Consider the following 25,681-nt stretch of genomic DNA (forward strand, 5'->3'; position numbering starts at 1 on the left):
GAGATACAGAAGCTGAAAATGCTGTTACTGTTGATGATGATTATTGGGGCTGCAACTAATTATTATTTTCATTATTGGTATTTCTTCAGATTAATTTCTCCATGAATTGTTTCATCTCTAAACTGTCAGAAAATAGTGGAAATGCCAATTATAATTTGCAAATGTAATTTTTATCTCTCACCATTGATTCAGACATTGTTATATTATAAAAAATAAAAGCAGCAGATATCTCTCTTCATAAATGAAAAGCTGGAACCAATGAATGTTTGGCATTTTTGCTTGAAAAATTATCAACCAGTTATTAAAGTAACTGCCAATTAATATTCTGTCAATCGATAGATCAGCTAATTGTTTTAACGCTAATAAGCATTATTGATTATTTCCAGCTCTACTTCATTAGCTGTTTATTCTGTAATATATCACATGCTGTACTTTCAGTTTCATTATCAGTTTCAAGCATTTAAGTAACAGGGTTGTCACATAATGCATTTGAGCGTTAAAATCTGCTTTTCTGGGTCAGTATAAATATTTTAGCTAAATTCTCCAGAAATGTTTGGCTAATAAAAATATGAAGAAAGGTTCAACGATATCCATGTTCTAACTTGAAACTTTATTTTGAATTTCTTTTTCTTGAACAGATGTGAACAGCTGGCTTGTAACATTTGGATTTCATCTTCACAACACCATTCCTGGGTTTCCGGTCCCAAAATTTGATTTAAGCATGCCATCCTATGAACTGAGGAAGAGTCAGCTTTGGGATGATCTGCCGGTGGGTAATTTTTAAAAAAAATCTCTTTTGCATATTGACTACAATAAACAAACAGAGAAGGAAAACCTTTTTTTCTTCATTGTTTTCTTTTTACTTCAGTATCCTGATGTTGCCATCTTCTAATTGGATTGCAATGTATTTTATAGAATATCAATTTTAATTGGGGCATATTTACATAATACCCACAATCAGCAAAATCTTTTCCTTACTCTTGTTATAGTTACCAGCTGAACACACATTCACATTGTCTAACTTCATATGTAATACTTTGGTGTTGCTACTGTTAAAACAATCTTCTGAAGTTATTTATGCTAGAATTCTTTGGTCTAATGCCCTAACACAAAAAGTGTTGCTGTAAAATTGTCATGGGGGATTTATCTACTTTTGGCTTCAGAACACAGCTTAAAAATACCATTATCTTAGATGAGAATGAAAAAGTCTCTGAAGCAGAGCAGTAGCTGGTTCTAAATGGCCTGAAGAGTTAGGTTCTGCCATGTTCAGGCATTAACGTTTCACTGCACTTTTCCTACAGTCTATCTCTGGGGTCCAGCAGGAAGTAACTAGACAAGCGCACTCTCTCTTGTCATTTGAGCGGCTGCCACAGGTCCATCTCAGTCGAGGTCGCAGAGGTGAAAAGTCTTGGCTGTGGTTCTCAGCAGCAATGTCTCCCATTGGGAGAGCTGTTATGTTCGCCATATACAAGGGTAGTGTCCACACTCACACACTCAATGTGGCCAGTGAGGACTGTGTCAAGGTTGCAACAATCTTTAACAACGCTTTCTATCTGGAGGACCTTCACTTCACTGTAGAAGGGCGGGACACACACTACTTTGTCAAGCCAGGCCTTCCAGATGCTGACCTTGCTGCACTGCATCTCACCAGTGGACACAAGACACTGGAGAATGGTGTCAACGTAACAGTATCCCAGTCCACCACAGTCATGGACAGTCGGACTCGGCGTTTCGCAGATGTGGAGATACGTGCTGGTGCTCTAGCTCTTCATATCCGCTATGGATCCACCGTGGATGAGGAGAAAGCACGGGTCGTTGAGCTCGCCCGTCAGCGTGCCTTGGCAGGTGCCTGGGCAAGAGAACAGCAGCGAGTGCGAGATGGTGAGGAGGGGGTCCGGCCCTGGACAGAGGGAGAGAAGAGGCAGCTTTTGAGTAGTGGAAAGGTTTTAGGGTATGATGGGTACTATGTGCTCTCAATCGAGCAGTACCCAGAATTAGCAGACAGCGCAAATAACATCCACTTTCTTCGGCAAAGTGAAATTGGAAAAAGGTAACAATACCAGCTGCATTTTCTGCCAAAGAGATGTAATTTGGTAGAAGCATACTAGCGGACAAAATGAAAAGCAACTGCAATCACAAGGTTGCTGATATGTACCCTGAGTGTCCATGTGTTTTTGTAAAAAAGCAAAAAAAAGAAGAAGAAAAAATAAAAGCATTCAAAAGCAATGCTGTGCATTGTAACCTAGGGACTACAGAGTAAATGTATAACTACACCGAGCCTTAACATGGCAATTACAGGTCTGTTCCTCTGTAGCACAAGCCTTTCAGACTCTGGACTTTGAAGCAGAGGAATTGTGGTGTCTTTGCAGGAAATAGTGAGCTAATTTACCAGTGTTTGATTTTTTTATTTATTTATTTTTTTGGTTTTCATCAAGAAAAGTCTGGCTCAACAGAGTATTGTAAGAGCAAAGTAAATGTTTACATTATGCATATCTGTACTTCTCTACTGGGCTCATGAGTTCACAGGCCCAGAGCAAGCAGTGTCCTTGGGCAGATGGTTGTTTTCCTTTTCTTTTTTTTTTTTTAATTCAGAGACTGGTCATTAGAAACGTTAGCGCTATCGTCACCAAACAACCACTATGTATACCTGATTTAGCACTGTAAACATCAAGAACATCAAAATGTCTCATTCTCCTTGAGATGATTTTAAACTGAAAAAAATGTTTCCATGTTTAAATACCCAATAGTCATTGTGGGAAAAAGGACAACAAATGTATGAAGGACTCTATCGGGGGAGAAAAAGGCACAGCTGTGCCTTGGATAGCACAGGGCACCATGTTTTGTAAATTATGCAAGAGTTTTATGGCATTTTTTTAAAGAAATGGAATAAATGTCTGTACTAGTCTTATTACCAGTAATTTATGTTGTGTTTTACATAAATAAAGTCCAGCTGATTGCTTTTTCCTTTGATTTTTCAGACATGCTTTTTTTTTTTTTTTTTTTTTTTTTTTTAAAAACGTTATGCTCCACCTAATATGGCTAATGTGGGGCTTCTTCACAATGCTCTAAGTGATTAACAAATCTGTGCATGTAGTGACAAATGGTGATGTATCTATAACATGCAGTCTATTATTTCCACTAAATTTAATGTTTACTTGGTATAATGCCTTTTGACCTGGCTCATCAACACCTTTCATAAACCAATCTCACATAACAAGGTTACAGTGGACCCAATACAGATCACATCCTTGTTCGCGGTAGGTATAATTTTTTTTTTTTGGATTGTCAAATGCACTCATGGATTAAAAATTATATTGGGGTTCTTTCCGGTGTGTTGTTTTTTTAAGCCATGGACATGGAGTTTTTCCTTTCCTTTGTCATCTCACAAACTGCTCAGTTTAAATTAATAATATATGTGAGAAAAGAATTAAGTGGCAGGTTTTACACTATTTTGAATCAGTGTCAAAGACACACTAAATAGTTACGTATGCAAAACCTTCACAATTACAAATTATATTCATTAAAAGTCAATTTGAGGAGCTACAAGCCAAAAATTACAGCATTACTTTTAAATCACCTACTTGAAGCTGTTTTCAACTGAACTATTGCTGATGAAATTTGATTTGTGACTAACCTGAAATGCAGCTAATTAAACATAATCCACTAAAAGAAAATTTCATTTTTAGTTTTCGTGAACATTTGTTAGCTCAGTTTTTATAATTACAATGGGGCTGTGATCAACTTTCCCACGCACAAGTTACATTCATCAAAGCACAGAAGAGTTCTGATGATGGAGTGGATAATTCTGAGAATAAGCCCTTCTTATGAAAGCGATTTCTCTTTCATGGCAAACTTCAAACGGCATTCCATACCAAATGGGAGCAAAACATTTCTTTGCTCAAAGGTTGTTTTTACTGCAGTTTTTTAACCTCCTCTCTGCTGTTCCAGCATCCCACAGATTCTTAATATGGTCTCAGAAATTTTAAAATGTTTTATGACATAAAAAGCTCAGCAAAGCCACATTGCTTCAAGTGTTTCTCTCTCCTCTCAAAATCAGAAAAATATGCCTTCAAAGTTCTCATCAGGCTCCCTTAGGGTCTACCCCCCTGTCCCCTGCCACCAGCAACCTATATGATGAAATATATTAGAGTTCCTCTCTGAGCCACTATGTATTGTTCCTTTACACTGAAATTACAGTGAACTTATAATTCCCCCATTTTTCTGATATATCTGTACAAAAAGTTTCAATCTCCACTAAATCTCTGCTGAAAATTCATCAAATACAACCTCAACTCTGCCAAATATGAAGCATTCAATTTAAATTCTCTTAAAAGTCCACTGATGCTCCCTAGTGGTACAAAGTGCATAGTTTAGAAAGTCATCCAGCTTACTGTTTATAGTCTATTATATAGTAGTACACTTTCTACAACAGCAACCAGCACCTTTCTGGCACTGCACTGCCAGAAAGGTTCAAATATTGCTCTGAACTCCAACATGAAGTTAATTCTAGTCAATTGTAAGCTAAATGTTGGGGGGGGGGGTAATCCAAGTACCTGCAGTATCACACCCTGACCACAGGTGGCACTGCAAAAGCAACAGGGCCATATCAGTAACATTGTGCAACTACACTCACTTCAAAGGCTTATATAAAAGAGATGGGACGACTTTTCAAGAACATCAAAGACCCAAACGCTTCATGCAATAACATCAGAGTAATAGAAAAAAAGAAGCATGTTTCATAATTAATTCAAGTCTCGATTTGGGAACTGTACACAAACGGGAGCCATATGGAAATCGTCGGCCGTCTTGTTAACATTTACAGCTACACATGATACATGAGTTTGACGTCACACAGCCAATGGCCTCATGTCCCTGAAGTGAAACGATACCTGTAGCTGTACATTTTCCTTCCATGATGCTTCTAATCTGACAGACATTGGGATTTAGGAAATAATCTTGAATTTAATAAGTTGAAAATGCTTTAAAAGCCTTTGACTCAAACTTAATGAAGATCATATGACATAAAGCTCAGAGTAAGGAAAGGTGCAGTAATGTAAAGCAGCAACTGTTAAAGTGATATTAGAAGCATAAGCGTTCAATCAGACATTTATAAACAGTCAGATTGAGATCTCTAGTTCTAGTAAATAAAATAGCAGTGTGACTTCAAGGGCATCACACATATCAATTTTTAAATTCCCTTCCTCTGACAGTGTACATTTCTCCTAATATGTTAGGATGTAAAACTCTGTGTTGATGTGTGACTTTTACCAGAGCTGCTTTTTTTTGTCAACTGGTGTTATTAACCTTTCAAAGCAAACAAGATGACAGTGTTCAGTAATGCTTTTACTCACCTTCCCCTCGAGTCTGTGGCTTTTTCCTTCGACACAAACCCAGCAGGATCTGTAGATAAATCAAAATGAAATTTGAGATTAAAAAAAGTTTCAGTTCATTGTCACAATTTCCTAACAAGATTTACAGCAAAAATTTAAATTACAAAATTAAAAAACACAAAAAATGCAAGCATTTATCAAACCCAGAAAGAAATGTGCCCTTTATTGTTTTCAGTTTCTAAACTGCTGTTCACATTTAATGAATAAAAAAGGAAACAAGACAAAGTTCAGGTGTCACTGTGCTACAATAAATCAATACTGTCAGTTTTGTCCACTACACAAAGTCAATCGTGAATCTAAATCTAATCTAAAATACAAAACCAATATCTCTGTCTCCTGGTGTTGTATACACAGGTAATATATTTCTGAATCAAACGTCATCTAGAAGGGCTAACATGCATGTCTGCTGATTATATCTGAGTATTACATCATAGTCTTTAAATACTTTTATCTAAACATCTAGTAATTTAATGATATGATTCTAAGGGGTGAGTTTAAAATGCTGTGAATTTTTACAGTATTAAATCAGCTCCTTTACACCGATTGTTTCTAAATGGGTGGCTGGAACACAGGGCAACAGGCTAATTATACTATTTATTTAAAAATTTGCTTTGTTTGATTTCTGTTCTTTTTTTACACTTAATAAATACATTGATCTCAGGTGTACATCAAGAAAACGTGATGTAGAGGTTGAGACAAAGGTAGCCAATAGCTGAACTGAGATACCAACACACCTGCATATGAGACCTTTGACTGCAGAACTGTTGTTTTTATATGGCAATGAACCGGGAAGAAAAACATACCCCCCCACACACAAAAAAAACAGGCTACATCCCTGCTTTCTTTTCATCAGTGACTCATCCACACCTTGGCGATAATGCATAATGACATGTCCTATCGTTGAGATGCACAGTTTCAAAGCTGTTGAAGATTTACACTGACTGCCTCATCTCATCTCTGCCATCTCATCCACTACTCATCTAAATGGGAAAAAGAACAAAGCATTTTAAGGCTGCCTTATTGCTTAGCTTGTACCATGTCCCAATTCAGAAATAGCTGCTTGTTATCATCCTTCTGATCTTCTGAGGACAGTTGGAGGCTGCTGAGACTGTATTTGAGAGGTCTACTAAAAGCATGGATGAAAAACAAGGGAGCTAGTATCTTAGAGATTTTCCAAAAACAGTGGATGGTGGATTCTGAGTCTTACAGTGAGTAATCTGGGTTAACTATTGGTTATAAAAAAACCAAAAAAAAAACCAAAGCATTTTGGGTTTGACAGTATGCTGGCGTGACATCATTTTCAACTGATGGCCAATTGTAAATAAAATCAGACAAATAGTTCCTCTGAACTGAATTACAATATTTAGATGGCAACACTCGCACAGTGCGAGAGCTACAGATATAGGATCAATATGCAAAAACAACCACAAATATGCCAACGTCTGTCTGTTTTTAGAACAGTTCCACGTGTCCTCAATAACCTTGAAAACTGCACATCACCAATGGTGTTCACAAATATAAATAAAATATTAACCAAACTGCCAATATTTAAAGATGACCCCATGACCCAAAGAGACAATGATTCCCCAGGAACACTGCGATACAATTCATAAGGTTTCACACGGGAAAAACTTCAGCTTACATACCTGATATAAGTGTTTATGCTTTCATTTTAGGTAAAGATTGAGGTAAGTGTTGACTCCAGCTCTCTAAAGATTGACAACAGGAAATCTCTTGGTTAAAAATTACAATGTTAATGTACATAGTTAATTTATTTTACTCATTTAACTGAAAAGTTTATCTTCTCTACTCTTAAAAACCCTTTGATGTAATTAGTGGATGTGTTTATAATATTTGCTGTATAAGCAGGTGGTCGAGGTTGAGAACAAGTGTTTTATTTATCTACTTTATTTGTCTTGTGATTAAAACTATTCTTTGGGTAATTTGAACAGCATTATAGAACTTAAAAGTGTGTGACGCCAATATCAACACAGTATTTGAACTACAGGCCTCACAGATGCTTATATAATCAAGTTCACTATTTGTGATATATGCACAGTCCCTGAGAGTAAATACCGAGGATGGCCTGTGACAGAGACATCATCTGGAGAAGTTTCCTGAATACACCATTTGTTCTAGGTAGCCTTGAGCTTCTTTTTTACTGATTTCATTCCTTTCATTTCCTGTTGATACGATTATTTGTAGATAACTAGTATGTATGGGAAAGGTTCTTTGTTTTTTGTTTTTTAAGCAGGTCAAAGTCCAGAAAATGGGCACAGTTCAAAGTAAACAATGACTCTGTAGGGGAAAAGGAGAGGCGGGCCGGATGGTGACTATATCCTCATGAGTGATTGGATGAGGTGAACCTTTAAAGATCTGGATAGAGATCAACACAATTTCAGTTAATATTAATTGAGAAAGGAGATCACATCTCACAAGCAACTGATTTGGTCAAGTCATGAGCGGATGTCCATACTTTGAGAAGAGGCATTTGTATGTTCATTTTGTTAATGCATCTAAAGGAAGGCACTCATGGAATTTAGCTACTCTATTTAATTTTTCTGTATTTTTCTTGTATCACTTTAAATGCTCAATATGATTTTATTCTGGAAAACACTAAGCGACAAAAAGGCTATCTCTTTTTCACAGGTTATTTAAGAACAAGCCTCCCAAAACAGAAGAAAATGAGGATGCCTCTCAGGCAGGGGTTAACAAGGCCATTAAAGGAGGAATCATCTATGGAGACTACCTGCAGGTAGAAAACATCACCTATAGTGTTATATGAATAAGTCTTTGTATGTGGCTTTATTAATGAAAGATAGGAATTGGAATTTGCATTTGTTTTTTGATTAAAGTTTCTCTTTCTTTCCAAATCTCAGCTTGACAAAGTGCTCTCAGCCCAGGTGTTACAGAGTGAAGTAAAGGGTAATAAGATCCACGACGAGCACCTCTTCATTGTCACCCATCAAGGTAAAACCTGCTTTGTAGAATTTAGGAGTAACATTTTTAAACTGATCTTACAGAAATCAAATTGTGGTAATTTTATTTAGTGATTAATTAGGAAATTTAACTTGTTTTCACAACTTGTTAAAATATATTTGTTATATCAATGTGATATGAATCTCATATGCCCCAACCCTGTTCACGGATTTACTTATTAATATTAAACTAAAAATGTTCAGATTTTTCAACTATGTGTTTTATTCCAGCTTACGAATTGTGGTTCAAACAGATTTTGTTTGAACTTGATTCAGTGCGAGAGATCTTCACCAGTGGACACGTAAGTCCAATCTGTAAAAGTACATGCTTTTTTTTTTTGTACAAATTCATAAAGAATAGTCTAAATTACTGTGTATAAAATACAGAAAATACAAATTTTGACAGTATATTGTTTCTTAGATATGATTCTGAAGTATAGAAGAACATTTTGTACCACTAGATTCAAAGCTTCTAGATGTGAAGTACCAGGTTTTGAAGCCTAAATGCTGCTCAGAATATTAAATCACGAGGTAGAGCAATTTAAATAAATTGATGATCCATAATCATAGGACAGGAATCTATGACAGTTAACTCTGTTAAAGAGGAAGTTATATTCAGTACAAAACATTCATTTTATTCAATCAGCAAGTCAAGGAAAAATAAAATTTGTGCATCATCCAAGCTCATGTCCTGAATTAAAATTAGAGGTAGTTGCAAATACTTTTTCCTTTGAAGTGACGTACATTATTGAAATAATGATGCAAACATCTAGGATTTCTTCTTATTTCATTAGACTTTCTTCCATCCACGTATGTACTCACAAGCTTTACAGGGATTAGCAATTAATGCCTCTTTATTTTCCCCTGAAGGTCCGAGATGAACGCAACATGCTCAAAGTCAACACTCGGATCCACAGGACTGTAATGATCTTAAGACTGCTGGTCGACCAGTTTGCTGTTTTGGAAACAATGACTGCCTTGGACTTTTTTGACTTTAGGTGAGTTCGTAAATAACTTCTGGGTAACTCTACTTCTGCTTTAAAAAAAACATATGAAATGCACTGTGTGTGTACTGTATGCTTACTTCTGTGTGTGTGTGTGTGTGTGTGTGTGTGTGTGTAGGGAATACCTGTCTCCAGCCTCTGGCTTTCAAAGCCTTCAGTTTCGTCTGTTGGAGAACAAAATCGGAGTCCCAGACAACCTGAGGGTTCCATACAATAGACGCCATTACAGAGACAATTTCAGCGGTCGTGACAGTGAGATGCTGCTTGCCACTGAACAGGAGCCAACACTCTTAAAGCTAGTTGAGGTACAAGCACCAACCACCTGCACACTGTCATCAATTTTTAGATTTAGTCATGACAAAGTAAGCATCATTGTAGCCTATTGTCCACAGAGTTTCAATGTTCTGTTTGCTCCATCGTATTCTGTATAAACCTATTTGCAACTGATCATAGTGTAAATGTGACAAAACCTTGGACTGTTCTTAGGAGTGGCTGGAGAGAACTCCTGGCTTGGAGGTGGATGGATTCAATTTCTGGGAAAAGCTGGAAATCAATATATTTCATGGGCTGAATGAGGAGAAAGAGAAAATTGAGGTAAGTGTTGACTCCAGCTTTCTAAACCAACTTTCTTTGCTTTCCCTGGAGTGCACAGATGATTGACAAGAGACTATTTTTATTTACTTCTTTTTTCCAAAGAAAATGCCAGATTCTGAGGAAAAAGAAGAATTGATGGCTGAGCTGATCAAACAGAAAGAGCTCTTCACTTCTCTGTTTGATGAAAAGCGTCATGACCATCTCCTTAGCAAAGGTGAGTGCTATCCACAATAGAAAATCTGACTAATTAATTGAATGTCATAATCCTGTCGGTGCTTCAGATACTGTATTTGTGGTAAACATCAGACTCAACACTGTGAATGATTTGTTATGAACTTTAACATTCAGGCTCTAAAGACAATTAAATTTGCTTAATTTAGTTTCTGTTTTTCTAACAAGGTGAGAGGCGGCTGTCTTACAAAGCTTTACAAGGTGCCCTGATGATCTACTTCTACAGGTATGAGGTTGTCTCTTCACCTTTAACTGCCTAGTGAAACTGCTGACACAGTGTGTCTGTGTTGTTTGCTTCAGGTTCATAAAATTATACACTTCTCCACCGGAGAGCTGCACAGAATATACAGTCTGTTGACCACAGCTTCACAGGGACACCTCAGGTTTTAACTTTTTGCTTATGAGCACCTCAGTGCCAGCTCCTGACACAGAGATACCAATTTTTTCCTGCTCGCCTAAAATGTCTATGTCAGCCATCCAAGTTATGTGATATACCTAGCAGGTGTAAAGCTCTAGCAGTTGGACTACCTGTGTGGATGTCTGATCACTAGTATACGAACATCTTTGTCAGTTTTACCAAAAGGTGTGTTACCACCTGTGTGGTAGAACACAATGTCACGTGAGACTCAATAAGGCTTTGCGTCAATCAACTGAGTCATATGACATTCACTGAAAAGTGATAATGTGAAAAATGGGCTTAAGATGTTAACTGCATTGTGAGTAGTGAACAAGTTACTCTCATTTCACAACTGCTACCAACATCACCTAGAAAGAAATTCATGCTTAATATTATTATCTGTAAAACATAGTTTTAATTCTTCACCTACCTTTTAGGGAAGAGCCAAGGTTCCAGGTTCCTTTTCAGCTGCTCACATCCCTCATGGATATTGACACCCTTATGACAAGATGGAGATGTAAGTGTTAAATCCAGTTGCAGCATTTTCTCACCTGAAAAAAAGGCTGAAGCTAAAACTAGTTCATGACCTCAGGCAGAAGGCTAGATTACAACATCCCCATGTCTTCTGTCCAATCCAACAAGCTATTCCCATGAAATACCTTTTTACTGACCCACGTTTCACACATGTCCACACAATTTATGGCTCAAATGAAACATGCAGAGCCAAAACATCACTCAACAGAAATTTCTGTCTTTTGTTTTAGACAATCATGTATGCATGGTGCATCGTATGATTGGCAGTAAAGCCGGCACTGGGGGCTCATCTGGATACCAGTACTTGCGATCTACTGTCAGGTATTGAATGCTCTAAACCTGAACCTACTGATTAAACACTTTACCCTGCAAGTATATCAAACACTTCAGAGTTAATTTATTTAAGAACAGGGCAGTGCTACTCTATCTAGCATACAGTGCTACTCTTATCTAAATTAACCTGTCATATGGTCTCTTCATCTAGACATGCACAAAGTATATTTAATTTTAAAGGAGCTGACACAAATTACGGGAGTTCTAGCAGCAGTTTAAGTTGCCCTTCTGAAAGTGCAATTTGTAACAGATGCTCAATTGTAAAAGTACATGAGTTAAAGATTTAATAAATTGTTTTCTTTCCTTTTAGTGACCGCTACAAAGTGTTTGTGGATCTGTTTAACCTGGCAACATTCCTGGTGCCTCGCCACTGGGTGCCCAAACTGAATCCCAATGTTCATACCTTTCTCTACACGGCCGAATGTTGCGACAGCTCCTACTGCAGCAGTGAAGACTCAGACTAAGAAGTGTCTCTGTTGACTGTTTTGGCATCCTCATTTTAGTGCAACAAACCCCAAATCTGTGGATTATTTATATAACAGAAAGGTTTTACTGACAGGTTTGTAGGCAAATAGGTGGACATGAAAAACATGTAAAGAAACATGCAGTCTGTTGAGAACGCAAGGTTTGGTGTACCTACCCATTACAATGTTTTCTAAGAAACCTATTAGGGCAGTCAATATATGCCATTTAGCACATAACACTCATACACTACAGGCATATGAAGAAAACTGAAAAATATGCTATGTTGAGCATCTTGAATCTATTTTTAGATGTCAGAGTGCAGTTGAAGTGGGAAGTAAGACAGAAAGACTATTTGCAGTGTTTGACAATGTAAACCATTACACGCAACATCAGGTCAACATTTTATCCCTGCTGGTTTGTGAGAAATTATTGGGAATATGTAAATACAGATAAACAAATGCATAAAATGACAAACTATGTACATTTTCTTTTTTTTTAGCACACAGTGTACAAAAGCATAATTGTTTTTCAGTGTAACACCAAAAGCCTAGCAAATATATCAAAATTATGTTAAAAAAGAACAAAACAAAAGAAGATGTCTATTTGTTACATCAGGTCACAGAACCCGTGACGCATTGTCTGACCATGAATTAATCAAATGGCCAAATTAGTCTATTTTGCTCTAATCTCTAATATTGATCAGCCACAAAATATAGCAGACAGTTCCTTGATAAAATTTGCTCCGATGTTTTTTAATAAAATTATGCAAGTTTACTGTGACTGACCTGAAAGCAAATGGATTGTTAAGAACAGTGGTCAAATTGGTGAGTCATAAACACATTACTTTTCATGTGAGTGTGGGGAAGGCATCAGAGAGGGAGCAATTTCAGATTATTGGAATATGGTTTAGCTGCACATCTCTATATAAACAATAACACCTAAAATAGAACAATTTTCACAACATAAAAAGAAATATTATCCAGATTGTGTACATAATATTAATAAGGCTGCTGTTACACTGTTCTGTACAGCATTCTATAATGTTGAATTAATTTTGTTCTATATGCAATATAGTTCTATATGCAATGACTGTGATCTCTGTACAGACAAATCCTGTTGTTAAAGTCCTGTTACCCATAGCATGTATCTACTTTGTGTATTTACTAAGATAAGTATTTTGTACTGTGCATCTGCTCTCATTATTACAGTGGTGGTGTGTTGATTTCTCTGTTGTGATCCAACATTTGTCAACATATGAAGTGATTTATTTTGTTTTAGTGATGCAAGATGGTGACATTTCAATAAAAAAAAAAACATTACTTAAAGCAACACTTCAAGGCAAACAGATGACTGATTTCAATTTTGGCAGCAGTGAACACATACAGTCTCTCACAGAAACACATACACTGACACAGAAGTATACACAATTTTGTCAAAGAAAAACTGCTGCCACAGAATCTGCAATACCTGGGAATTAAAAGAGAGATGCATTAATCCCTTGACATGCAGACACCAAAGTAAAAGCAGACAGAAAATGACAAAAGGCAGAGATTGCACTTACCACAAACGTTGCCACCAATTTTTATATAAACATAACCCTCATTCCCCCATGTGGTTCCCCAGGAGTTCTGCACAATCCAGTATGGAATATCCCCTAAAACAGACATGTATTTCAATATTGAATTATTTACAGGGTAGAGGAATGCTAGGTGTGTGTGTGTGCCTGAAGATGCAACCACTTTAAGCTGTTACATAATCACTCAGATCCTTTTGTAATAATTGATGATGAGAAACAGAAAATACTTGTATGAACTACAGTATGTCCAGAAACAACCAGTGAGAATACATATTGAAAAAAAGTTCATGTTCAACATTATATTTTCAAAACTTTTCAACCTTTCAGAAGCGTTAAAGATAACACAAAGCTTAAAGAGGCAACTATGAAGTAACCAGAACTGCAATACTTTGAAATCTTGTACATGACATCAGGAAGTGTACACAACATACTGTTTGCCATCCTGGTTACTCTCTGATTAATGTGTACCAATGAGATCTAACAGGACAAAGGTGACAACACCAAAAATACCAGAATGCAAAACAATGTCTAAATCTATACAATTTTCATCTGACAAAGACAGGAATAATTGAGAATTGTATTCCTTTCTGTTCTTGTTTTTCTCTCTCACAGTGGTGTGTGATATGTTCCTGGTGCACTTCCACCTTTTTCTAGGACTCTCTAGAAATAAGAGATAATACTTTCTAACAAAACTGTGACACATTGCTATAACGAGTAAATAACAGAATGAAGGCACATTAATTTTCACTGGAAACATTAAAAAATATATTCCTGCTAGTAGATTTTGTACTTGATATAAGAAATACATAATTAGAATTTTAGGACTCATCTTCCATTTTAGCACTTAATTAGAGGACTGCTATGCTGCAGCAAAAATTAGTGGCTAAGGCTGATTAAGACTGGAATATTTTTACCTAAAAGTCCTCCACAGGCACTAGGGTTGCAAAACTTTTTAAAAGAGAGCTCACGTAAAACATAAAAGCCATTCTTATGTTGAACTCTGATTCTTCCTCATGCCAGAGTAGTGGCAGCATGTACCAGTGGTGTCGTATCCAACAACCAGGATAGCATGATTAGACCATTGGCTTGAGCAGTGGTGCTGGATGATTCCTCCCAGGTAATCTTGCCAGCTGACAGCATCCACGATAGCAGTCAAAGGACCACGCTCCACCAACTGACCCATCATTGCCTCCTCTTGACCGCTGAATAATAACAGAGTAACAGCATGTTTGGCCGTGTGATGACATTACTTTTTGGGGCATTATGAGGTAAATTATACAGTCATGTTCATGGGATAGAAAATGTATTTAAGCAAGATATGAAGGTTATTATCCTAGTTCAATGTTCACAGGGACTGTCTGCACAGCTTTACCATCTCTCTGCCCTTCTCCTCCTCTCATTTAACCAATTACTGTATCAGTGTTGGAACAATTACTGTAAATTTTCCTCATTCTTTCTGTTGCACCCTCTGCCATTTTGTCCTTCCACTAGATGATTCCCAGTGAGGATAGCTATGATACCCTCTTCTGCCAGACTCATGACATATGGTCTATAAAGCCGTCATGGAGCTTAGGCCTGTGCCAAAATGATATTGAATAAAACCATTTTGCATTCAATTCATCATGGGGTGGGATCTTGTCTTTTTAAAATGTTATGTTAATGCTTTTCTTCTGCTATGCTGCAGTAAAGATGTGACTCAAGAACCCCTGTACCAGAAGATTAAGACTTCACCATGACACTTGAGCCTCCATATTGTGGAAATGTTCAATTCCAACAAACTGATGTACTCAGTGACCCAGCACCCTGACCTTTCTTAAGACAGAGGTCAAATGGCAAATTTTTAAACTAGATTTATTAAGATAAATAGAAGTGCCATGACACTGAGATTTACTATGACTGCTTCTGTCTTTTTTTTTTTTTTTTTTTTTTTTAAATCATTCCATTGACAAATTCCCCATAAGTATTGCCAATTACACAAAGTCGTACGTAAGGAAAGACAAATTCAAAAAAATTAGAGACAAGAAGACAACTTATTAAATTGTCAACGTAACTCAGTTAAATCTCTCGTCCAACTCCAGAAAATCCCAGCCCTAGCTATGAACAACAACAATACACTGCTAATAAAACATAACAAGCAAGAGGATCAGATTTGTTTTACTCAAGGTAACCTTTGGGCCAAAATGACTGGCCCAGAGTGAAGAAACTCAGCTATAGAGCAATACATATCTGTGTTGACACAGTAAACACTGTCACTGAGCAGGACTAACATCCCTTTCTGTCTCCTGTGTCCTTGGTACTTTATGAAAATCACATTAAAATTCAATGTGACTTTACACAAATATAGTATTTGACTCTCTTTAGCTATAGACAAGCTTACAAAAAGATGTCTTTTACCTAAAGTCATGTGCAGTAAAGTTCGTCACAGCAACACCACCATGTGACTGGGAGAAAAAATGGCAGATTCCTGTCTTGGCCTTGTAGGGATACTCTGACTGAGGTACCAATTTCACTCCGGTCTAGAAAGAAAATTATTTCTCAGTAAGTGTGTTATCTGAATACAGAATATCCATTTATCCTCTTTATGAAACCCTAGCACAGCACAGTCTTCTAATTCTAACACAAGACATCAATCTTATCTTGCTTACTGCCACTACATATTTCAATAATTAAAATACATGACTCTATCCCTTTTTTCTAAATAGTAAAAATCAAAAACAGCGTGGGTATGTCTTCACGCAGGTGTCCTCTTTCATAAGCAGTTACATTTCTTGTTCATGTCAAGTAATGAGTTTATTCTCCTCCTGTATTGCAGCCACTAAAAGACATGAAAACATGTTAAATCCCTTAAATTAAATTAAATATCAACATATACCTGTTTTAACCAATCCAGTGCCCACAGAGGGGAGCCTCCACTGCAGCCTTTGTTTTTATAAGAGCAGTCCAGAACCTGCTGTACACTTAACTGCTCCAGCTTGGAGCCTTCTATAGCATGGACGGACTGCATGGCACCAACCACACTAAAAGCCCAACAACTTCCACACTGCAAAGATAAATGAATGGTAATGACAAAAACAAAAACAAAGCCTGAAACATTAAGAAATCTTTCAAATTAAGAACCCCATCACATCTTGCAGTCCCCAGACAGGAAAAAAAAAATAATTATTATTTTTACTATGTTTATTTCCACTGAATAATGATCTGTGTCCTTATGCACCCCAGCTGGTCAAAGCATTGCTATAATACATCTTCAAAAATCTCTCTACCAGCATTTTGGACAAACACAAAATTTAGATACAATTCCAAAAAAGGTGGATAGGTCAATGACTAAACTTCAAAAAGCTGTTGTAAGACACCAAAGGTTTGGATTTGCTGGCATTTGAAATCAAAACCAGAATTTTTTAAGGCCGTCTATAGTGAACACAGATGCTATATATGTTCATAACATGAGCTGATCTGATCAGTCGACTGAACTGTGACTAATTGTTTTCTGCTGCCATCTACTGACAGAAACACCTCAGGTATAATGTGCCTTTAGGAAAATCACAATTTCTGCTTCAGTTAATGTACTTAAACTTTGCGGCTGAGGATCATTTGAGATTATTTTGATAGCAAAAGATTCTCTTATACTTTGCATCTGATATAGACCACATTGATTTAATAAAACCATTCTTTTCTAAGGAGAAAACAAACAACATTCCATTATGTAGGAGAACGCAGTTTTCTAACATCTCATTCTCCAAAAAGCATCAGACTGCTAAGGCCACTTGCTCAGCATAAATCCCTCTAAACATGAAGAAAACACAAGCTCTCCATATAAAACTCAGGTACTGGGTTACCCAATATAGTTTCATGACTTAAAATCAATACTGGAACCAAAATCAATCATTATTGCTGGAATGGGAGATAAATATACGCTGCGTATACAAAATATAAGGATCATCTGCTCTCTCATTTAAAGCGCTGAAATCTACTTGAGTCATAATAGTGAAGGGAAAACTGGATCAGGATGCATTTATGAGCTGTGAGTGGGTTGATAATTTTTGTCCTGGTGCAGGGTAGTAAGTTTTATTTTCTGTCTATCCATCTATGCATCTGCTGACAGGTCCACACACAGAGCCAGGAATCTAGGCAGAAACACGGCAGCAGAGCACAGTGGTAGGTGAGTCTGGTCATGTACAGAATCTCCCTGGAGCAGTAAGCCTTATCTGAATTCAACAGAGTAAAATATATGTTATTGTTTTGGCTTTTTCCTGTATGGGCTATGCTATTCCCTTAGGACAACAGTTTTACTGTGAAAATATCACCCCCGCTGGTAAACTGAATGACTAAAGAGGTAGAAGGACAAAAAGAGCAGGAAGTGAACCTTGACTGAGGACAAGCAACAGCTCCATCTCACTAGCACTCTCCCTGTTAAGATTAGATAGCACTTTATTGATCCCATGGCAGGAAAATTCAGGTGTTACAGCAGTAAGCAAAAGGCAAAAAATTTGTGTCCCCAGGTCCACTATGGCCTCTGAGCAGAACTCACACTTTAATGGCTTAGTTTGTTATTTTCATCAGCTTTTACTTTACCACTATTAAAGTGCCTCTTCAGTCAAACATGTATTTTGCCTATTGTTCCTTTATGTTTGACCTTCACTGCGCAGAATAATGCATGCCCTGAGTCTGATATTACAAGGCTGTTTTTGGATTCATCTGCTGAAGGGGGGTAGATTCTTTGTGCTCACACTAAATCTCTTTGAGACGTGCAGGGCCAATCATGGCTGTGTGCCATCACACCAGGTTTGGAAGGCAGTCACACTGCGAATGTGGAAACTTTGAGGCTGCAGTGTAGATTTACAAGTATAATTGGTAGACTGGCCTTTTCTGTGAAGACAAGATGTTTCTGGTAGTTTTTTTAAAAAAGAACAATTGGTGCACAGGTGGTAGATATAATTTTAAAAACTTTTAACTAGGTAACTCTTGCTTTTTGTGGAAAATCACGAAATACAAATGAATCATTTGTATTTAATTTCATCTGCCAATAATTTGATTTGGATTCCTTAAATATTTGAGTTGTCTGCTGTTACTGCTGCTACAGCATGTGATTGCTGTATTTGTTTATGTAAAAAAAAAGAAAAAAACATAATTTGCTTGACATAACCCAATGTCTCTATATGTATAGGATATTGATAGCTAGATAGTAGAGAATGTCAATCATCTAGCTGTCTAAGACTTACTGCTTGTTGGTTTTGGACCGGTGCCACCACTGCTTTTTGCCTCCAGTCAAATTTTGCTGGGAGACCCACTGTCTTCGGTCCAGAGAAACAGGGAGCTCTGGAAGTTTGTGCTTGTAGGTAGAGATCTGTGAATAACAGCTATAAGTCATATTTGGGTGCACAGATGCATGTATCAATAACAATGTGCAAATTCAGTCCAGCCATCCAGGAAAGAAGATGCATATTTCACCTGTACAACATCTTCAGTAGTGAAGAAGAAATTTGGACACACACTTCAGTCATTATGCAACTGTTGAGGCGATTCAGTAAACAGGCAGCACACACAAATAATCCAATTCTGCAAATTTACAATGTGTGACAAAACTTCAACCTACCTCTGAATTCCTCCTGTGAGAGGTCTGAGAACTGGTTGATGCCATACCTTGCAGACTGCGGGGCTGCAGAAAATGAGTTCAGGTATGCATGTCGCTTTGTAGCATCCTACAATAACAAGTTATACATTAGGTGTGATAAAGCGCTAACTAGAGAAGAAACTCCAGTCATCAAAGTAAGTTATTCATAATGTACACAGAGGATTTTTTTTTCTTTGTTAAATACAAGCATGTCTTGTACTTTTTTTCTTATCAGTATTTTACCTTGATTACATTGTACTCTCACATTTTAATCCCAGACCTATACTTAGTAGTTATGCTGCAGATTTACATTTCACAAACAAAACATACTGTACATCAAACAGCACTGTAATCTACATAAATTAGCTCCCTCTGTCAGCTTTACTTTTAACATGCCATTCAGGTGTAGATGCTTTAACAACAAAAATATCATATAATAATAAGAAGAAGAATAAAAAACTGTTTATTAGTTGCATCTTATAACACAACCAAGTAAACCCTGCCTTCATGAAGGTTGTGTTAGGTTTTTGTTTAGGTTATAAACATTTTAATTAATAAGGGTACCCAACAGAAATGAATGAATTAACAGACACACCGCTCTCTACCAAATACTGTACATTTCCTACATATACGTGAGTGGGCGTGGTCTGCGCGGCGTGTTTTTAGACGTGTGTTGCAGAGTTAGTAACAAGTGTTAACTCGTCTCTTCGTCTTTCTCTCTTTTACCTGAAAATAGCGATGACGACGATCAGATTCCTCGCTGCCGATTTCGTACAAGCGGTGAAACTGTTTTCTGAACGAGCCGAATTTAAACGCAGAGCCATTCACCTCGGTCCGAGTCTCACCCGAGGTCACATTGTGACAACACACAGAAGAGACAAGCGCGGAAAAGGCGATTGTAAGACCTAAAAACAACTGACGGCGCCTCATTTGACGAAAACAGCTCGGCCAGAGTCACGCAGAGATTAAAACGGGAAGTACAAATTGTTTAGATGTTCGCGGAAAAGGTGCGGGGTTCTGGCGCATGCGCAGTTAATGAAGGCTCTTGCACAAAATTTGCAAAAAGGAGTGCATTTATAATAAGCCCCTTTCATCTCAAAGTTTCTTATTTGCATTAGATAGACTTCTCCCTTTTCAGAATAAAGCTGGCTATTTGAAAATGAGCACGTGCTAAACGTGAATGTTTGAAGTCCAGTTATGATGGATTTCAATATACAGAATTAAGTTCTAGCTAGACAAATATGTATCATACACATTAACAGTGTAAAGCTATCACATAAGAGCTCACTACAGAACAGCAACACATCTAAACAGTCACATCTGTGAGCTTTCTGGAAACATGCAGGAAGTAGAAAAAAAAACTGTCAAGATAGATAATTGATAAAGTAAAAGATTTATGTAAGGTAACATTTTCATAGGTTTCCACTCAAATCAAACTCAGACAAATGCTTTCATGGGTTAACCTTTATGAAAAATCCATTATATGTCAGATTGTGTGGCTAGGACAAGGACTATGTAACTGTGTGACCACACACCCACACTCACACACTGTACAATAACATTGCAGTAGTTGATCTCAGGCACAGTAGCAGCTGCAGAGCATTTTTTTCCCAGCACGTACTTTGTCAAGACCAGCCAACCAGTGAGTACACAGAGAAAAATAGGCTACTCTTGTGCCTTTTGGAGTGGCATCTGAGCCTGCCTTCATCATAACCAAAGCTTTTCTGTAACGTGCCAGGGGAAATGTCAGACCCAACAGAGGAACTCACCAACAAGCCCTTTGCGGCCCAGTTGTCCAATGTTTACCTCAGCATCTTGGCACTTTTCTGCTTTAAGCTCTTTGTTAAGATTTCTCTTAACTTGCTGACATACTTCTACATTGTCCGGGGGAACCGTAAAGAAGCTGCCAGGATATCAGCAGAGTTCTATGATTATGGTCAACAACACAGTGAGTACTCTGAGAAAAACATAAAAAAGCCTCCGAGAGCATTTTTCTTTCTAAGACTGGTTTATTTGATCTAAGACGTTTGAAACATATACTGTATATTTGGTATATTTGTGTTCGATGAAAATTGATGTAACCACATTGTAAAGGGTATTTACACTATACTCCAAGACATGTCTGGTCCAGGCACACAAGGTCAGAGATTAAAAAAAAAAAAAAAAACAACAAAAAAAAAAAACTCCTTTCTAAGGTATGGTACTTTCACTGACACACACATACACACACTCACAATTTCCATGTTTACAAAAGACCTATTAATATTGCATTGCTAATCCAATGAGTATAAGAGCCATTAACTGTGTTCACATTAAAACATACTGTAGATATGAATGATAGGATACTTTTCTTTCATTAGCTTAATGGCTGCTTATAAATCCTGAACTGTACATTCAATATTAAACGAAGACACTGTAGGCTGACAGCTCTTTTTCTCTAATGTATTAATAGAACATAGTCATGATATCCCCCCTCTTCCCTTCCCCACCCCCACCCTGCCCTAGTTTCCATTCCCAGCTATGCAGTGCACCCTTTCAGGCAGACAGCAACCAAAACAACACTCCACATTCCCAGGGACAGGCATTTCGAAGGCACATTCTGGGGAAAGAACGACACGACGACAACATAATCTGTAGCTATCATTCAAGAGGATTTTTAATTTAAAGTGGGCACACTCCACAAAATACTAATCAGCCAAGCATAGGTTATTAGTCATGGTTCTGTAGATATGGTCTTCCTTGTTCTAAGAAATCCGTTTGATGTCTCTAGCTGGTCCTTTACACTTGTATTTCAAATTCATGTCACTCAAGGAAAATAGACTGCATGAATAAAATAGTATGAATGTGTTAGAAAAAATTAAGTTGATTATTATCTATAATTTATGAGAAAAATGGGAAAAGACAGCGACAATGATGATAATGATGTGTGGAATGCGTTGGCTGTTATTCTGGACATTGACTCAGGTGTGCTAAGTGACATTTTTATTTTGCAAAATTACCAGATGAAGCTTATTTTAATTTGTTACGTGAATGTGATGAGATTAATGCATTAGGTTTTTTCACGTGCTAGTGGTCACATGATAGTGTGCTGCACATTGTATTAACATGAGAATGACAGGGTTTTCTTACTATTATCCTCTTGTACTGTGGCTAAATTAAAATTGTTATGGAAAAAGCTTAAGGTAAACTCACACAGTACAAGTCAAGAACTGAATTCCTAATCTCATCACAGGGTCATGGGCGGACCGCTCACCCCTCCATGATGCTGCAAGTCAGGGCCGCCTCCTGGCCCTGAGGACCCTCATTTTACAGGTAAAGAGAACACAGTCGCCAAGGACAGTCACTTACATCTGATTAAACTGGCTCTGTTTTATTTAGTCCTTGTGCAATTAAATTTGGTTCAGTAGCTCCTGGTCAGATAAAGAGAGAGAGGTTTGGATGAATTCATAGGTTGCTATAAAATTAGCTGGAGTAATTTAAGGAGGCACCTCCCATCACAGATGAGTTATTAAATTTGCTAGTCTAGATTAGATTTTGAAATTACAATACAATACAATACATTACCTTCCTTTGATTTTAAATAGTGTCTAAAATGAGTGCAATGTCTACAACATAAAATGTATATAGTCAACATCTGTCCATGAGTAATAAATACTGTGTTTAAGGTAAGTCTTAAAAACAGACTGTGTCAGCTTATTGTACAGATATGCAAACATAAAATCTATGTAGTAAAACATTTGACCATTATGTACAGTGTCTGAGGGAGGTTCATAGTTTATTGAACAATAACATTGACGGATTGGGAAAACATTAACTGCAATCTCCACTATTTTCAGCTGCTCACATATGAAGGTCTGCGCTATAATTGAGCAAGGCATATCAGCTACAAATTCTACAATGCATTGTAGTATTATAGCATTGATACCATTACAGTAGTTCACATGGGGCTTTATTAGCCAGACTTCTATTGGATCTGCACTTTAATTAGCGAGCTTATAAAACTCAATTGTTGAAATGTGAGTGTATGTTATAGTTTGGAAATTACAACCATAACTGGGTCTGTTTTATAGAAGTAGATAAGTTTAATTGATGTCCTTGCAATTTCTAGTATTGACCAATAGAGGCTGACAAAGGTCATGCATTTCTTAATGGCTGTTAAAACACTATTAGTCTGTGACTACTTGATTTTCTTTCTAGGGTCACAGTGTGAATGTTCTGACCATAGACCATGTGACACCTCTTCATGAGGCCTGTCTTGGAGACCATGTTGCTTGTGCCAGAGCTCTCATTGATGCAGGAGCAAATGTAAGTCACATTTTGCCCTTCTGACCCTTTAATGTTGCCATACTGCACAGGTCAAACATAATTTCCATGGCTGAAAAAATCTGGGCAGAGGTAACAAATGAGCAAGGCACTGCTCTAACATCTACAGTCACTGTAGACCTATTAAGTTGTCCCCCTTCAACTGTTCCCCTAGGCTGTTGCTATTACTCAATGTGCATGGTAAAACAAGGCCTAAAAATAACAATAAAAAGAAAATGTCTTTACAGGTCAATGCTTCTACAATTGATGGAGTCACCCCTCTGTTCAACGCCTGTACAGTGGGCAGTGTGGCATGCACTGAAATTCTTCTGGAAAATGGAGCAAAACCCCAGAGTCTTGTATACCATCCATCTCCAATTCATGAAGCTACTAGCAAAGGTATATTACAACAAATATTTTACATATATGGCCAAAAGCATCAACTAATATACCAAAAAGTTCTCAACTAACTTTTCAAATTAACTGTTCATACACTGTTTGGCAGTTAGTATAGCATCAATTATTATTTCAGTTTTAGTAATCAGAGCTTACACGTGTTCTCGTCTTTCAACATCTATTTGTGTCCTTTGGTGTGCTATAAAGAACTAACAAACACTGTTGAAAAACGACTTTAAAAATAAATACTAACATGACCCGAGTAGACAGCTTGGAGAATTATCTTGCATTGTCACTTACTGATTACTGTGTTCATGCACCATTACTTCCAGGTCATTATGGTTGTGTGGAGGCTCTGGTGAGTTGGGGGGCAGATGTAGACATGGAAATTCCTCACCTGGGCACAGCACTCTATACAGCCTGCATCTGCCAAGAGCTGGAGTGTGCCAGAAAACTACTGAGGGAAGGTCAGCTCGCAGAGCTACGCAAATATATATTTAAAAGTGAAACTATTGATTATGATTATGTTTTTCTGACAGAGCTGTGTCTAGAATGATAATCAATTGCACTCTATACAGGTGCAAATGTTCAGAAGGGTAAATCCTTGGATTCGCCCCTACATGCAGCCGCAGAGAAAGACTGCACACCAGTAGTGAGGCTGCTGCTGGACTATGGTGCCAACATAAATGCCAGGAACACAGACTTTCAGAGGCCAGTAGATGTTGCTCCACCCAGCAGCTTAACAGAGGGCTTCCTACTGCTTTATGAAGGTACAAACTGACCTGTGGCTTGGTCTTTTATGCAATCCTGGAACTGGGATGAAAGTCCTGCTACCTTAGCTTCAGTTAAAAAAAATCTAGAACTAAATCTGTTCCTACTTAACTGAGCTCATTGTTTCTGAAAGTGTTTTACGGATTCATGCTAAATCATTAAATCATTTCATTCTCTCGTTTTCATAGCTACACCACGACTACTAAGCCAGCTATGTCGTCAGTGTATCAGGAACTGTGTTGGCCGTGACAGACTTCACCTTCTTTCCCATCTTCCCCTGCCCAACAGGCTTAGGAATTACCTGCAGTACCAATGACGACAGGCAGAACAACCAAACAGTCTGCATAAATTGGACTTTAAGACTTTGACCCTAATAGCACATCAACTCTATGAACTCTTCTTTAATTTTAATTGCCAATCAGTGCAGTGAGAATAAGTAATTGAAATTACTAACAGAGTCACAGATTTGCTAACAGCAACAAGCTGTGCTGAGCTACTTGCATCTCGTGTGAACCTGGATGAATGTGAAATAGGATGCAGCATAAATGAGATTGCACGCTTATCCATTCCTGGATATATTTAAGTTTGTGGTGTTTAGATGATGACTTTACACAGCTACACAAAGTTGTTCACTTTATATAAGACTGCAATGTTGTAATGGCAATTAACTGATACATTTGAAGTTTTATTTATGGTTTTGCATTTGATAACTAATTCATTGCTTATTACTAGATTATTAAAAATTGTGTTGAAATCTGGTTTATTCCAAAATGTGTAGTCTTTGTAAAATGCACATATGGGCGACATTACTGATGTGTGACTTCATTAGGATAAAGACTTTAAAAATCTGAAAACAAAAATAGTTGACAAGTTTAAGCTTCGACTACTGACTGAATAGCTAATACAACAATTAAATAATGCCTCCACATAATAATATGAATAATATAGTAGTATCTCAATTTTAGCTATGTAGCACGTATATATTTAGTAAGATGTTACATGGAGTCCCCTAATTTGTATTTATAGTACACAAATGATTACAGCACACAGTAATATTTTAGGTAGCTCTGAAAACATATCAGATTGTGTTTTTCAGTCA

At 37.3% G+C, this 25,681-nt stretch overlaps 4 protein-coding genes across 9 annotated transcripts in view; 3 read left to right on the forward strand and 1 right to left on the reverse strand.

Annotated features, from left to right (window-relative positions):
• The window catches only part of LOC113144020 (teneurin-3), a 114,319-nt gene extending 111,808 nt beyond the window's left edge, over window positions 1-2,511 (forward strand). The window contains exons 27-28 of the mRNA XM_033325398.1: window positions 639-769; window positions 1,302-2,511. Coding sequence (XP_033181289.1) covers window positions 639-769; window positions 1,302-2,054 — 884 coding nt within the window. The 3' untranslated portion in view covers window positions 2,055-2,511. The remainder of the gene's footprint in view (window positions 1-638; window positions 770-1,301) is intronic.
• ctso (cathepsin O) lies at window positions 590-20,125 on the reverse strand. 4 transcript variants are annotated; one of them, XM_033325396.1, is made up of 14 exons: window positions 19,840-20,125; window positions 19,096-19,201; window positions 18,722-18,846; window positions 16,375-16,542; window positions 15,897-16,018; window positions 14,541-14,704; window positions 13,488-13,580; window positions 11,865-13,393; window positions 11,025-11,092; window positions 9,843-9,939; window positions 9,498-9,569; window positions 7,037-7,099; window positions 5,352-5,400; window positions 590-1,900 (listed from the first exon to the last, which is right to left on the reverse strand). In XM_033325396.1, the coding sequence occupies exons 1-8, from the start codon at window positions 20,041-20,043 to the stop codon at window positions 13,359-13,361; spliced, it is 1,017 nt and encodes a 338-aa protein (XP_033181287.1). In that variant the 5' UTR covers window positions 20,044-20,125; the 3' UTR covers window positions 590-1,900; window positions 5,352-5,400; window positions 7,037-7,099; window positions 9,498-9,569; window positions 9,843-9,939; window positions 11,025-11,092; window positions 11,865-13,358. The 4 variants fall into 4 exon arrangements, with proteins under 4 accessions (XP_033181287.1, XP_033181288.1, XP_033181286.1 ...); XM_033325397.1 differs by lacking the exon at window positions 9,843-9,939; XM_033325395.1 differs by lacking the exon at window positions 7,037-7,099.
• On the forward strand, window positions 7,849-11,925 carry tdo2a (tryptophan 2,3-dioxygenase a). Its single transcript, XM_026330950.2, has 12 exons — window positions 7,849-7,883; window positions 8,040-8,145; window positions 8,270-8,360; window positions 8,600-8,670; window positions 9,239-9,366; window positions 9,491-9,677; window positions 9,859-9,966; window positions 10,069-10,180; window positions 10,366-10,423; window positions 11,032-11,111; window positions 11,359-11,449; window positions 11,772-11,925. The coding sequence occupies exons 1-12, from the start codon at window positions 7,849-7,851 to the stop codon at window positions 11,923-11,925; spliced, it is 1,221 nt and encodes a 406-aa protein (XP_026186735.1).
• Window positions 20,126-25,340, forward strand: asb5a (ankyrin repeat and SOCS box containing 5a). Of its 3 annotated transcripts, XM_026329662.2 has the most exons (8): window positions 20,126-21,061; window positions 21,573-21,746; window positions 22,346-22,425; window positions 23,311-23,418; window positions 23,664-23,814; window positions 24,144-24,278; window positions 24,390-24,581; window positions 24,771-25,340. In XM_026329662.2, the coding sequence occupies exons 1-8, from the start codon at window positions 20,857-20,859 to the stop codon at window positions 24,896-24,898; spliced, it is 1,173 nt and encodes a 390-aa protein (XP_026185447.1). In that variant the 5' UTR covers window positions 20,126-20,856; the 3' UTR covers window positions 24,899-25,340. The 3 variants fall into 3 exon arrangements, with proteins under 3 accessions (XP_026185447.1, XP_026185448.1, XP_026185449.1); XM_026329663.2 differs by lacking the exon at window positions 21,573-21,746; XM_026329664.2 differs by lacking the exons at window positions 20,126-21,061; window positions 21,573-21,746 and adding an exon at window positions 21,761-22,077.
• Window positions 25,341-25,681: the final 341 nt, after the last annotated feature.

Source organism: Mastacembelus armatus, chromosome 10 (genome assembly GCF_900324485.2).
Source record: "Mastacembelus armatus chromosome 10, fMasArm1.2, whole genome shotgun sequence".
Taxonomy (NCBI): Eukaryota; Metazoa; Chordata; class Actinopteri; order Synbranchiformes; family Mastacembelidae; genus Mastacembelus; species Mastacembelus armatus.

Coding starts and splice junctions, on each gene's coding strand:
- tdo2a (XM_026330950.2), top strand. CDS start 7,849: ATGAGCGGATGTCCATACTTTGAGAAGAGGCATTT. Junction 8,361..8,599: donor CTTCATTGTCACCCATCAAG/GTAAAACCTGCT, acceptor GTTTTATTCCAG/CTTACGAATTGTGGTTCAAA. Junction 10,424..11,031: donor CTGATGATCTACTTCTACAG/GTATGAGGTTGT, acceptor CCTACCTTTTAG/GGAAGAGCCAAGGTTCCAGG.
- ctso (XM_026329665.2), bottom strand. CDS start 20,043: ATGAGGCGCCGTCAGTTGTTTTTAGGTCTTACAATCGCCTTTTCCGCG. Junction 19,202..19,839: donor GTCGTCATCGCTATTTTCAG/GTAAAAGAGAGA, acceptor TTGTTATTGTAG/GATGCTACAAAGCGACATGC. Junction 13,581..14,540: donor TGTTGGATACGACACCACTG/GTACATGCTGCC, acceptor TGTCTGTTTTAG/GGGATATTCCATACTGGATT.
- asb5a (XM_026329662.2), top strand. CDS start 20,857: ATGTCAGACCCAACAGAGGAACTCACCAACAAGCCCTTTGCGGCCCAG. Junction 22,426..23,310: donor TGAGGACCCTCATTTTACAG/GTAAAGAGAACA, acceptor TTTTCTTTCTAG/GGTCACAGTGTGAATGTTCT. Junction 23,815..24,143: donor TCATGAAGCTACTAGCAAAG/GTATATTACAAC, acceptor CATTACTTCCAG/GTCATTATGGTTGTGTGGAG.